The sequence below is a fragment of the Brachyhypopomus gauderio genome, chromosome 7 (assembly GCF_052324685.1).
Source record: "Brachyhypopomus gauderio isolate BG-103 chromosome 7, BGAUD_0.2, whole genome shotgun sequence".
NCBI lineage: Eukaryota > Metazoa > Chordata > Actinopteri > Gymnotiformes > Hypopomidae > Brachyhypopomus > Brachyhypopomus gauderio.
In genome coordinates this window covers 4557421-4571897 of record NC_135217.1, presented here as the reverse complement: position 1 = coordinate 4571897, position 14477 = coordinate 4557421, and the positions used below count along the sequence as shown (strand labels likewise).

The window sequence follows — 14477 nt, the reverse complement described above, 5'->3', positions numbered from 1 at the left end:
AATCCTCCATCAAGCTTATCTTGCTTGGATGAACGCAGCAGCAGCACTATTTGTGGAGGCTTTGTCGGGTATCGATCCGGATAACGACGGTGATACGCTTCCTTGTAATCCCGAGAAATCGGCCATTAGTTGCATTACATTGTGACATTTTGACTCGTCCCTTCTAGTAGTTTTACTTTCACTATTTGAATGGTTTTAGTTACTAAATTAAATTATTTTTTGAAAACGCAATCAAATCGGTCTGCAAGGAAAACCAACATTTTGAGGGTTTTACTAACTAATATGAAAATTTCAATCAACAATCGGGGGACAAATTCGTTCGTCGTGTTTAATGAGACCCAGTGGCAGTTTGTCAATGAAGAACTACACCAGTTGTGGTGTGACGGTGCACACTTTAATTTCACTCCTTAAAATTGTCAGGCCGTACCAAAACATGTACAAACATCAGTGTATCCCATTATTTTCAATGTACTAGAAAAAACAAAACGACAGCTCAAGTAGCTTTGCTGTAAATATATCAGAAATGGCTTAACACCATACTAGACAGAAACATGGAAATCAATAATTTTCCAGGAAATCTGTTATGATCTAAATGGACACAAAAACAAGTTTAAATCTATTGTACATAGTGCATCAGATTCTGCCTTTTTATACCTCAGTGACCTGAATGCGGGGGCATTTGTGATGCCTGGTGCCCAAATATCTCACTGTTGCCGTTGCCTGATAAACTGATAGGCAGCCAGATGTTAACCTAAATAAGACGGTGGGAGACCAGATCACCCGAGTCCAGAGTTACTGTGAGGTCACATCCAGGGCTACAACGTGCTCACGGGGGCGACTCTCCACGCGCGACTCCTGTGGCCGGCGCAACCTTCGGCTGGGTCACAGCTGAGTAGAACAGAGTACAGGGCCTGAGCGTAGCCTGCAGGGGAAAAATCAATCAGCACCTTTAGAAACTGATAGCGCAGTGTGGTCAAGATGGTCGGGAGGGGAGGGTGTCTGTGGGTTAGTGGGTCAAGAGGCGTTAACCTCGCTTATACCAGGCCACCAGCTTCAGACATGCACACCTTGACAAAGGTCTTGAGGAACAAATACAATGTTTGTTGTTTGGTTGCTTGTTCTTTGGTTGTTTGGTTGTGTGGTCTGAGTGAGGACACGGTGGCTGGCTGTCAAAGGCATGCATGGTGCCCGAGAGGAGTTCGGCACGTGCTAACAAACTCAACTGGAGCAACTCATAGCTGTAGCAATAACTCATACAGGATCGGCACATTCTATGGCATTTTCTCTGGACAATTATGACTTCTTAGACGTTTATCATGTTTAGCAAGCACTGCGAGAAACGCCATGAATGTTGGACAGGCATCTTTTCAAAGTTTATAGTTAATAAAAAACATAAATGCAACAGAGCTAAAGCCACTTTTCTTTGGTTGCTTGCATCTTATCTATACATCTTGCCTTCAAAACTCAAATGAAATTTCAGTAAAATGTTTATTACAAATTATACATAATGTCATTTTGAATGTACATATTAAATAGGTTTTCACACAGTTGACAATAAATGATGCATATCCTTATTTTGTGACTCATCACCAGAAATAGCTGATAAATAAGTCCACCATAAATAGGTGGAGCTAAGGTGTGGGGGTGTGGCCTACCTTTTGGATTGTGATAAAAGGGGCAGTTATTGGCACATGTGTCAGGGTGCGAGTCCCAGAAGCCGTCACCGCAGCAACAGAGCGGGGGAAGCTCCACCCCCTCCTGCTCCAACCTCTCCTTCATCTGCACCCGCAGGGCCTCCACATACCTGCCAGGGGCCAACACCACACGTTTAACACCACACCTTTAACACCACACCTTTAACAAAGGTCACACGTTTAACACCACACGTTTAACAAAGGTCACACGTTTTAGGCAAAGGTCACACCACTGCACCGTTTACCGTCCTGCCCGCTCTAGCACATCTACATCGCTTCATCATACCGGCACCCAAACTGCCAAGTCGCTCGTGAGCCGATCTGAAGAGCGTGGTGCGGCGGGCATTGTGGGAAAGATCTGTGGGCCTTCCTGGAACGGGAGTCGTTGTTACTAGGCAACAGTCACCTGGTGGTCTCTTTGACCTTCTCTGCCTCGGCTCTCCTCTTGACCCCCTGCGCCGTCTCCTCCTCCTCCTCCAGCAGGAGGCGCTGCAGCGCCAGGCGCTCCCTCTCAGCCACGTCCCTCCCCTCCTCCTCCTCCAGCCGCCTCTCCTCCTCTCTCCTCAGCAGCTCCTTCTGTGCCTTAATACTACAGGCCCAAGGGAAGGAAAAAGATGGCTGACCACCACCACCCACTGAACGAAGAACATTTTTGGTGGATTTTTTTTTGTACTTTAAATGTTAAAATTGCAAGTGAAGCAGGAGAAAAATAACAATTAGAAGACTAATTAGAAGTGGTGTGTGTTATAGATGTCTTAATGCAACTGTTGCGGTGCAATCGTGTAAGCCATCTTCCAACTGCAAAAATGTTGTCAGACGCTTGTCTATACAAGAATTTGACAACATTTTAAAAGATCATATAAACAACCTTTCCTGCCATGTTTTCTCAGTCTGTCTGGTTTGAACCAAATTTTTAAATGGAAATTACTAGGGATGCACCGAAAATTCGGCCACCGAAAATTTTCGGCCGAAATGGCTTAAATTTGCATTTTCGGTTTTCGGCCGAAATACTTTCATCACCGAAACAACACGGCCGAAAGAATGTGCTGTGATGACGCAAGCAAAAATCGCCACCTGCACGTGTTTATTTGGATAAAGCTAGCAAAAAAGTTTTCCAGTGATGGCGCCAAGGCAAAGGACATTACACCAAAAATTATGGAACTCGTTGCCTAGACGATCAGCCGTTCTCTGTCGTAGAGGATGTGGGATTTCGTAGGCTAATAGAGCACATTGAGCCCCGTTATGTTTTGCCGAGCAGACGACATTTCTCAGAAGCGTGTTTACCTGAGCTGTTTAATGTTGTTGCAACTCACGTCACGTTTTTATGAGAGAATTTATATTTATCTTTCAGGCCAGTCAGTTATAATTAAATTTAACTCGTATAAAATACATATATTTATCCTCTCAGATAAAAACGGTCTGCAAGCGAGTTAAATTTAATTAGTGGTCGGCCGTTGTCAGCGTTATCGTCGTTAACGGCCCACCACTAATTTTATTTTATAATATGCATTACTGTAATGTCAGTGCTAAATAAATATTTTCAAATCAAATTTTGTAGTTTATTTATTCTTTGAATAGCAATGCCTTGATTTTTAGTGAGGTTAGCCATAAATCCAATGTTACTAATAATTGGCATAATGTATTTCGGTGTTTCGGTTTTCGGCTTTCGGCCTTGGTTTCCTAATTTTCGGTTTTCGGTTTCGGCTAAGAATTTTCATTTCGGTGCATCCCTAGAAATTACACAGTTCCACCCGTGGCTATATGGGAAAGACAGAATAAGTTGTGTGAATCATTTCACCGTGAGAGAACAGAGTTCAGAATGAGGTAGACGTGGGGGGGGGGGGGGGGGGGGGGGGTTGTTGAATGAAGAGGAAAAGGGGCTGAAAACAGCGTGACACGAACAATCATGCGAACACTCATGATCGGAAACACCAGTGAACCACTGTTTCTGACCACATATATCTGAATACATATAAAGGATCAGGGGTATAGCATAAAGTTAGCCAGTGAAGAGAAACCCTGCATGCGCGCGTGTGTGTGTGTGTGTGTGTGTGTGTGTGTGTGTGTGTCACCTAGCAACAGTCACCTAGCTATCCTTCTCAAGTGTTTCCTGTGACGCTGCTGTTCTTTCACCTGCTCACGCTCCATGTCCATGAAGAGACGCCGGTACATGAGGAACTGAGACTGTCTCTGCATGGACAAAGAATTACACGTTTGAAGTCCAGTCCTCAAGAGCCATCAGACTGTCCACACATCTCAGATCTCCCCACACACCTGCACCAAGTCATTAAGGATACTCAATCTCTGCTACAGACCTACTGGGAACTAGGCTAAAGGAAAACAGGGACCTCTGGTAGGTCCAGAGGGCTGTGCAGAAAAACGTTATTTTATAATCCCACAGCGTTGATAAAACATGGCAATGAAGACAAATGAGGACTTAAATGTAACGCTTAAACTTGTCATTTCTAGACATAGACTACATACATGCCCTAAACTTGCTAAAGAGACCAAGGATTGTAGCTTAAAAAGGCATATGTGAGTGCCATGCAGTCATCTAACCCTTTAGAGGAACATTTTTTTCATAATCATTAAGTAAAAACAAAACAAAAACAACATGTTAATGTAGGCTACTTCAGATATTCTTTGTTACATGACATCATGTACATTCCAGTCTGAGGGTGTTGTTAGTACAGCTGCATTGTTTATGCCTAAAATGCTCCTGGTGATGCTCTGAATGGCCTGTAATGTAGGTCTATTAACAACATGACAGGAAGTCTGAGCAGTGATATGAATGATATTCACTTCATGTCTGGCACATCTCAGGGTTCTGAAGAAACGGCTCGGCTGTGGCATTATTAGCAAAACGTCCGCCTACACGCTGCCTTAGCCAGTTAACTTCAGACGGCGACTAAACTTGAAACGGACATTCTGGCTCTGCTGTGGAGAAGCTCACCTCACGTGAGTGGGGAGATGGAGCACCTGCTTTACCTGCTGCAGTACATCACAATAAGACTGCAGTATCTCCAAGTTAAAACAACTGAACAGTCTTGAAAATTAGGCGTTTGTGCAGTGGTGAACGTGTAGGGCTGACTAGTGTGTGTGTGTGTGTGTGTGTGTGTGTGTGTGTTACTAAACGGAGAAGCGAGCAGCACGGCTCCATTCCAGGAGATGAACACAGCTCACGCTCGTCACCTGTCGCTTTAGCTCCTCTTGCTCCGCCCCTGGCCACAGGTCCCAAGCTGATTGGTGGTTGGTTCCTCCGGGCAGGCCAATGGGATGTAGCCCTCTTGGCAGCCCCATGCCCACCTAATCCAAATGGATGCAGAGTTAAGGGCTGCTCCAGGACTGAAAGTCAGCACTGGGCGGCTAGTGTTATGGGAAAGTACACGGTCTCTTTTAACAATACCTTTTGTGGTTTTTGGTTAAACGTTCCAATAATCCCTGGTGTTTTTTCACGGAAGATTATAGTACATCACTACTCCTAGTGTACAAATAGCAAGTGATGGAGATGACACTATAAAATCAAGCCTGGCTCAGATTGTCCTACCGGGTCATTCTGAAATGCGACTGTCTTGCTACTGTGGCCCTGCATCCGAAGCGGCCTATCGTGTTGCCCAGCTAACGAAATCTCGTCCTGTTCCCCGAGTCCTCCGTCACTTTCCTCTTCGTCTTCCTCATCATCCACCGCTCTCCCGACACAGGACACGGGCTTCTGCCACACAATCAGTAGCAGCATTAGTTCACAGCTGTGTGTGTGTGTGTGTGTGTGTGTGGGGATCCTGTAGACCAATCGCTGATTAAGCGCTAGGCACTCACGTCTCTTGCTGGAGACACCTTCCATTTCCCCCCTGGAAGCCCAGACAGCTCCTCCCCGTCCTGGACAGTCTGACGACCAGCCAGTCGACGCCTCACCTGCCTCATGACTTGGCTAAGCTGTGAAAACAAAACAATATGTACAACCCGCCACGGCCCTTGACGTGAACTCAAGCATGGTGCTGCCCCTCCCTCACCTGGCTGGGACACTCGTTAGTGTCATCACTGCTAGAGGTGACATCTTGAGGCTCAACCCAGCGCGAGCCAGGGCTGCGGACGGCCAGCTCCCGTGGTGGCCAAGAAGGGAACTGACTCGTGCGAGGTGCGAGGCGCTGGGCGGCGGTACTGGTCTGCTGGACGGCTCTGCTCTCTCTCTCAGCCTAGACAACAGCACAACAGTGTAGGAACACACACTTGATGTCAGCGCACATCAGTCTCTGATCAAGTTCAAATTAATTCACAGCAAAAAGCTCCCAGAGTTGTGAATATTTAATTTTAACATAAACTCACACAACTCACCATTTGGTATGTTTTGTGCAGCTGCCGCTGTTTTCGGACTCGGGCCTGGTGCGACACCCGCCTGCGCACCGCGTCCTGAAACTGCCGCAGTCTCTCCTCCTTCTCCCGACGGCGGCCTTCCTGCAGCTCCTCTGTGAGCAGAGCGCGGACCTGTCACGACCGGAGGGGGACAGGAACATTCACTACACCCGGCTCTCTCAAACGCTACCCCACGTACTCCATAAGCGCCAGCAGGGGTCGCTATAAGGGGCGTTAGTCCCACACCAGTCCGCCGGACCGGCTCTTACCGCCGGGTGCTCCTGGTCCACGTCCCCCGTCTCCACCCATGCGCCCACCGCCACCACAGCGGGGTTCCTCTCAGCCAAAACCGTGTTTTCTTTGGCCTTTCGCCGGTTTTTGGACATTAACGTATTCCCACCATCCTTCTCACGAGGCTTCGGATTTGTGTCGCTCCTTTTAACGTTTCTTGACGGATACATGTTTGTAACTTTGTTAACCGGATAACTCAAACCCGCCAGCAGGTAACTCCGGATAAACAGATCACTGTATGGTCGGTTAGGTAGGTTAACGAGCTTGTACTTGGTTCTAATACTTCCTTCTATCAACCATTTAGCTCCGTAACTTATTATACATAGTAAATAACAGCGTGACTGATAAACCCATTAAATATTACAGCAGGAATATGTATATTTTAAAGACATTCTCCCCGACACTACTGCCGTAACTACAATAAAACATTGTTTACAGTCGCACCATCAGCATCGCAACCAGCCGTTGCCGCCCACTCTCAATCTCATTGGCTGGCTGTAGAAAAGACGAGATTTCATTCGCCTCCTGGGTTGTCATTTAAACACAGGAGTTTGCGGCGTGCCTTCTCAAATGCTGTCCTAAGGGAAACGTTAGCTGCTGCATATCAGTTCCGGCCCAATTCATTTCTGATTTATTCAATTCTCAGTTAAATGGCCATAATTATTCTCTAAAACGTATTTTGTAATGTTGTTAGAATTAGACTACCACCTGTCATGTCAAAATGTTCTGTAGATTAGGTGACAGGAATGTGCTACACAGGACAACAAGATTATTTATCCATCTATAAGGCTATGTAGGCTATGTATGTATGTATTTATTTAAGGTTGATCCCATGTGATAATAAAGCAGCTATTTGTGTCATTCTTTCCAGCTTGTAAATTTTTGCATGTGCATGAATCAATACGAGGGCTGCATGCAACCCTGAACAATGCTTGCTCTCACCATCAGTGCCTCGCCACAAAGCGGCTACTGTTCCTTTCGTATGATTCAGCAGACACATTCTTCCAGAGAGGGAACGGCATGAACTCCATTTACCCGGCAGCGTTACATAACGCTCAATGTGTTGCCATCAATAACACTGCGGACCACACGGTACGGTTGGAGAATCAAATGATTTATTTCCGCTTCAACAGTCCACCGGCCTTTGCAATTTATGCAGACTGTACACTAACCAGCCCTTAATGACAATTCTAATGCAATAGGATAAAGTTGGAAAGGGAGAAAGGCCGTTCTGGTGCTCAGGTGTCATTGAACAGTGACTGTCCATATTAGAGCAAAGGGAACCTGAATTTCTTTGAAAGTGCTCGAGTAACAGTGCGTGTAGTACGTACTATTAAAACAGAACAAACCTAAATCAATAAAAAATCCTATTGAGAGCTATAGTCTTTATACTCACAGTCACTACACAGAAAATGAAGTCAACCATTCTTGAAACTCAAATCCCTGAATAAATAATGTTCATTCACAAGTCATATCAAAGTCAGCACAAAGAACACATCCTTTCATCTGCCGATCCACTGTCAAAAACACGATAAACTTCAGCATTGTTAAGACTCCCAGATGAATTCTTCAAAACAGCTTACTAGAGATATATTTTCCTGCATTTTTTCTGGGTATTTTTTTGGATTTCTCAACAAATTAGGTGAGTCTTGGTAAATATATTTCTACTTGTTGTAATTCACCAAAAATTATCTGAATATGAAAATGTCAATGGATAATAATTTTAAACATAACAGTAAGGGCTCAAATACAGTATTTCAGACCAAAACAGACGATAAGTTTCAAACAGTTACACTGAAGCAACTGCTTCTAAAACCTTTTTTCAATGGACGACAGGAAAGGAAAGGACAGGAAAATTGAAAGGAAATAAAAAATACTAACACTCTTGAAAAAACGTGTAAAGCAGGTATTTTGCATATCTACATATTTACATTTCTGTCTAATAAACAAAAGCAAGCACACAGAAAGGCCCTCGCTTTCTCAGAGCAGCACACGGCCTTGATCGGTGGGCCATTCAGGTTGTGGGCAGGTCGCCACACGTCGCCTCGAGGCCGGACGGCTCCGAGGACTGCCTCTTCGGAGGGGCGGGAGGGCGGGGCGAACGGGGTGAGCGGGCGGGGCCATGGGTGCGAGGCGGGGAGGGTGCGGGGGGGCTCCGGCTCTGCTTCCGGGGGTGGTGCACGGGGGGTGAGTTGGTGGGAGTGCGGGGGTAGCGGCGGGAGGAACGCGCCGGTAGCTCCGGTGAGCTGGACGGAGGAGGGGCCGCGGGGCTGCCGTAGCTTGGTGGGCTGTTGCCGTCAGCCGTGCACGACTGGCACAACGACGGTGTGTCACCGACGGGAGGGTCCTAGCAGGACAGACAGGCACACTTTCACTCCCACGGCCATTCTGTCATCTAGACCTGTTCTGCTCTCTATGGTTCTCTTTGCCTGTGGCTCCTACCACTCGACTACACTGTGAATAATCACTTCAATCATGTATAAATATAAAATGACCCATGACCCAGTATGTATTTCCACCTATACAGTAAGCATGGATGTAATGTCTAAGCAGAAACTCTAGGATACTATGTGGACAGTTTTGTCTAATATGTGCTGCTGGCTGAATCATAGGCTGAATCATGAACCACACTGGGCTAGTGCACTATTATGCACTTAGCTAAGGGTATTTCTGGACACAAGTGTGCTAAATAGTGGTCTTGATTTTGTGATGGAAATATTATCGTACCTTCTCTTTCAGGATGTAAAGCGACACTGGATTTCTGCGCTCATGCTCCGTCATTATTGGAACGACATCATCTAAATATGCAAATATGCACACCAATCTATGAATCTTAAAAGATGTGACATCCATTAATATATGCAGTATTGCAATGATATAATTACAAATATGCAGGTCTGCTCTGTTATATATGTGTTTTTCCACAATACGATTAGATCTATTAAAAGACAACATGAACAAAATGCAATTATTAGAATTAAGCAACTGAACTGTGCTAAGTCACCCTCACTAGCTTTCACTGTTAGCATCAACAACACCTGTTTTACCTTCAGACCTGTCGTCGTGAATTATATCAGAGTTCTGAGGGTCTGATCTGAGGGTCAGAATATTTGCCTTCATACTTTGTTTCTTTTTCCTGCAACAGAGATCATGACAAAAACTGCACTGTTAGACATTAGGGGAGGAGAGACTATTCATTGTTGCAGTTCATTGTGGTCAGGTGTAGAAAAGTTAAACAGGATTTCTGACTTTTTTGATGGTTTCCAGCAGGCACAGACGGTTACCAAGGTGATTAAAAGAAAGATGCCCCCCGTGGACAGTATGATGTAAAGTGAACTTCTTTCTGTAAAGACGGATAAGCATCTTAGTCCAGTTATATTCAAGATCTGGTCAACAGATATATAAAATATAAAATATATATGTAGTGTATATATTTAAACTGATTTATTTTCCTGTAATGCAGTTAATTTTAGCTGAAACTTGTGGCCGTGATGAATTATTTTGTGAATGAACATGATTCATGAATGATCAATTCTAAAAAAAAAAGATAACAATAGTTTTCAAAACCACATAATACATTTTTAAAAGTTGTTCGTTGCTGAATATGATACGTAGTTCAGTGTATATAGTATTATTTATTGAATTTACTTTTGAAATGACCAGTGATGTGTTAGACCTCTGTGGGTTAAGTATCATTCTACGTTTGACTTTCAGACTGGTTTCCAGTGAGAGTGTGTCTGGCGTCTCTTGCATGCTCCTCACTCACTGTACACTGTGAGTTTAAGCGGGAGGCTCTTCACGCTGCTAATGGGGTTCTCTGCCAGGCAGGAGTAGACGTCGTCATCCACCATCAGTACTCGTGCGATGGTCAGGACCTTCTGGTCGGGGGTCAACAGCAGGCGGCTGTCGTTGGCCAGAGGATTGCCGCCCTTCTTCCAGCTGTAGACAGCCTTGGTGCCCAGATCGTGGGAGCAGTTCAGCGTGAAGTGCTCGGTCAGTTCCAGGACTGTGGCTGTGACCACGGCCACGCGCGGTCTGGATATTGGCTCTGCAAATGAACGCCAGCCCGTGAAATATTAGTGACTTCCACTAATGATTGCTGGGGTAACGTTCTACACCTGAGAAGGTCTTTTAGGTCTTTTAATAGCTTAGAAAACATCAACAGATGTACGTAAGCGAGAACACCACAACATCTGTGTAATAACATGCTGGGTGACTGTTGTACAGTTATATTTAATCCTTAAGAAATAGGCCACAAATGCTACCAGTTTGGTATCAAGAGCATTAAACCTTCTACTCACATTATGCAATTTAGAACATGCTAATTGGTGGCTTCTACATCATGTTAATTGGTATCTGTGTCTTGGCTGGAAGTGCTACTTTAAGTAGTACTACTTTACTTTTGTTGATGGCTCTTTTATTATGATTGAATTTTAATTGAGTAGATTGGTGTACATTTCATTTTATAGAAATAGATGTACCATCTACTGTGAGGTCAATTCTGCCTTCTCCCGGGAAGATGTCATCGGTGATGGAGATCTCCACTTCGTACGTTCCCTCGTCGGAGAGCTTCAGGTTGTGGAGCAGGAGCGTGCCGTTCTCAAACACCAACACGCGGTCTCGGTACTCCGTCCGCAGGTTGCCGATGATCTCCGTGCCGATGGACTGGACCACGGTGACGGGTTTGTCCCTCTTCAGCTGCCACTTGATGACGGGCGGGTCCGAGCTGGTGCTGGAGTAACGGACGGAGAGCAGTGCTTCTCCTCCCACCGTGCCCCTGATCAGAGTGCTCAGACTGGTGATGTTCACACCTTCGATGCACCCTACATACCAGGGGCGGGGGGGGGGGGGGGGGGGGGGGGGTGGCAGGTTAAGTGCTCATGTGTTGACTGTTGATTTAGGCAGTCATGGTCTGGTGGTAGGGAACTGGTCTTGTGACCGGAGGGTCGTGGGTTCGATTCCCAGACCTGAGGCCATGACTGAAGTGCCCCTGAGCAAGGCTCTTAACCCTCAATTGCTCACTTGTATAAAAATGAGATAAAAAAGGGTGTCTGGATAAGGGTGTCTGCCAAATGCCGTAAATGTAAATGTAAATTTGGACACGATACACATCTGATTTTCTGGCTGATGAAAAATGAGAGCTAATGATTTGAAATGAACCCCGGAAAGTTTCGGCCTTTCTTGCATTCCCCCATCGTCTTCCTCCCACATGGCGTGAAGCCGGCACTTAACCCGCCTGCTTTAATGAGCGTGCTGCTGACTGCAGCGAGACGTCTCCACGTCTCCACACGTGCTCAGCTGCTACCCTGGAGCACGGCTACGCCCACTGATCTGGGACAGCACTCACCAGATTGAACCATGAGGGTTGGGGGGGGGGGGGGGGGGTGTTAGAGGGGTTAGTGGGCAGCGATGAGCTGCGATATAACTAAAATGGAAGCAGAGGTATCAATATGGCGCAGCCTGGAAATAGTGTCTGATGTCGGATCGAATACTTTCCTCTAAAGTTATTAAAGTGCCTGACAGACACAGAGACTAATGCGCTGGCAAAGGGCAAAAATGCCTTAATGAGGTTTAATATAGTAGAGCGGGTACTGACACGCTTTTCAGCGTTGCGAAATGCAAGCCAGTGTGGGGGACGTCCGTCTCTGTGGCAACGGCTCTTGGCGCGAGAGCGGACGATTGGGGCCGCGAGTACAAAAGGCGAGATTGTTTGGACTGCCGCCCTCACCCCCACACACCCCACCCTGTCCCCCAGCCTCAGAGCAAGGCGCGAGTCAGGGCTGCCAAAGGGGCAGGAGCGCACGGGGGGGCCTCCGCCGCCCATGACAACATTGGACAGTAATCCATCGAGAGCGACTTCAGAAGCGGGCGTGGTGTGGAGGCTAGCTCGGGTGCGGAGGCTAGCTGGGGCGCAGAGGCTAGCTGGGGCCCGGAGGCTAGCTGGGGCGCAGAGGCTAGCTGGGGCCCGGAGGCTAGCTGGGGCGCGGAGGCTAGCTGGGGCGCAGAGGCTAGCTGGGGCCCGGAGGCTAGCTGGGGCGCGGAGGCTAGCTGGGGCGCAGAGGCTAGCTGGGGCCCGGAGGCTAGCTCGGGAGCAAAGGCTAGCTGGGTCCTGCTGGCTAGCTGGGGCGCGGAGGCTAGCTGGGGCGCGGAGGCTAGCTGGGGCGCGGAGGCTAGCTGGGTCCTGCAGGCTAGTTGGGGCGCAGAGGTTAGCTGGGGCCCAGAGGCTAGCTGGGGCCCGGAGGCTAGCTGGGGCCCGGAGGCCGGCGCAGACCCTTCCTGCGGTGGTGAATGGGAGTATGAAGCGCGCCGCGAGAGACGTTTCCTGTTTGGCTCCCAGCGTCTCCTCATCTCAGTGCTTTATTGTCCTCTGGGGACAAATCTAGTTTACACCAGCCAGAGACAGCATCAGCACTAACGACTACACTAACTACCCTAGAAATGTTGCAAACAAAGGGCTGATTGAGTGCTGTCTAGATGTTCAGATTATTCTGTATGGATTATTTGAGTCTGGAAACCTTAAGAAGATCAAATCTTCTTAAAGTTAAAATTTTTTAGATTACATTCATTTGTTTTAAGTATTGCATTTTCTAACTTATGCATGAATGCTTTAGTAAAATTAATAAAAATTAAACAGAGGTTTATTTAATTATTATACCACTGACTAAACTTATACAGAAATCATCCAGACAAGCCTCCTTGGAATCACAGACTCTGAGTGTCATAAACTTTTCAAATTCCTTTGGGAAACACTTATCCAAAACAAAGCGCTTGCGTTTCCTGCCGCCTCCGGCGATCCCCACTGTGGGCACAGGACGGATCCTGCAGCCGCCTCCGGCGATCCCCACTGTGGGCACAGGACGGATCCTGCAGAGCAGTCTGGCTTTAACTGACAGTGTCAGGGGAGAAGAAGGAGCCGTGCTCCTCTTACCTGGCAGGAAGAGGAGGAGGGCGCAGCGGAGGAGGGCGAGGGTGGGAGCGTCCCGCGTCCCGGAGCGAGTCCGTCTCCTGGCCTTCATCGTGGCTCTAACGCTCACACTCTACCCCCAACAATCAGCATGGTTTGTCCACACCGAGCACATCCCCCCCCCCCCCCCCCCCCCCCCCCCCCCCCCAAGTGAGAGCCCAGCCGCTCCTCCAGAGGCCGGGCTATGGCACGGCTTTACAGACACACACACACACACACACACACACACACACACACACACAATGCGCGCACAGACACTCAGACACACACACGCGTGTGTGTGTGCGCACACAGAGTTTGTGAGTTTTTGTAGCTTTATGTGTGTCTCACACACCACTGTGTGTCTGCACAATGTGATGTGTGTGCCATTGCACTCTATGTGTTTTTTCATGTTTCTGTGGCTAGGAGTGGTCACTCAGGAATAAATGTGGGATGTTGCATATGATAGGATCCTTTTTCATGAGCACAATAATACACTCTTGAAAAAAATCAATGTCTTTCAAAGAATTGAATTACAATTATCCAGAGGAAAAAGTCATAAAATCAGAAGCAAGCCCTGCCCGGTTATCAAAAGTAAATTAAGTAAATAAACAACATAAACAAAATTAATTAAACAGGCAGAAGAGCACGACATAGCTTTCTGGCTCCTGTCTTCATGAGCTTAAAATCATCACAGCTATTCCAAGAATACAGTAGGCAAGAGTGTGTTTCAGTCACTGTCCTGTCCACGCCCTGCCCACACATCCTAAGTAAACAGTCCATCTAAACGAGGGCGACAGAAACAGTACTTGAGCCCTGGTTACTGTGAAGTACAGTCGCTGTTGTTTCTGAAACCTGCCGCTATCCCACAATTCATAGCTTCATCGGCAGGGGGAGGCAAGATATGCCAAATGGAGCTGAAATGTTTCTGCTGTGATTCAGGATCAGTTTCGTCACCTGTACATCATTCAAAGATAAACCGAAAACTGATCTGAGAACAGTGTTTAATGACAATACCCGCCCTTATGTTGGCGTAAAATGGACTAAGTGGGATAACAGAATGTATTGTGGGCAGATCTTATTTGAAATGAAAGCCTGGTCAGGCAAAAGAGGTCGATGGACTTCAAAAGAATTCAATTGTTCTCCGTTAGACTGGAATGAAACATAGATTTGGATGATATGTACAAGTACAGTTTATC

The 14477-nt window shown here is 46.8% G+C and overlaps 2 protein-coding genes across 2 annotated transcripts; both read right to left on the bottom strand.

Moving 5' to 3' along the window:
• Nucleotides 1-231: 231 nt before the first annotated feature.
• ccdc15 (coiled-coil domain containing 15) lies at nucleotides 232-6800 on the bottom strand. The gene is made up of 10 exons (XM_077011066.1): nucleotides 6314-6800; nucleotides 6027-6176; nucleotides 5705-5887; nucleotides 5511-5627; nucleotides 5242-5406; nucleotides 4887-5000; nucleotides 3781-3884; nucleotides 2101-2283; nucleotides 1656-1804; nucleotides 232-922 (listed from the first exon to the last, which is right to left on the bottom strand). Exons 1-10 carry the CDS (start codon nucleotides 6503-6505, stop codon nucleotides 816-818), a joined length of 1464 nt encoding a protein of 487 aa, XP_076867181.1. The 5' UTR covers nucleotides 6506-6800; the 3' UTR covers nucleotides 232-815.
• Nucleotides 6801-7428: 628 nt separating this feature from the next.
• On the bottom strand, nucleotides 7429-13401 carry hepacamb (hepatic and glial cell adhesion molecule b). Its single transcript, XM_077011063.1, has 7 exons — nucleotides 13264-13401; nucleotides 10817-11158; nucleotides 10102-10383; nucleotides 9585-9678; nucleotides 9383-9471; nucleotides 9063-9133; nucleotides 7429-8682 (listed from the first exon to the last, which is right to left on the bottom strand). The coding sequence occupies exons 1-7, from the start codon at nucleotides 13349-13351 to the stop codon at nucleotides 8350-8352; spliced, it is 1299 nt and encodes a 432-aa protein (XP_076867178.1). The 5' UTR covers nucleotides 13352-13401; the 3' UTR covers nucleotides 7429-8349.
• Nucleotides 13402-14477: the final 1076 nt, after the last annotated feature.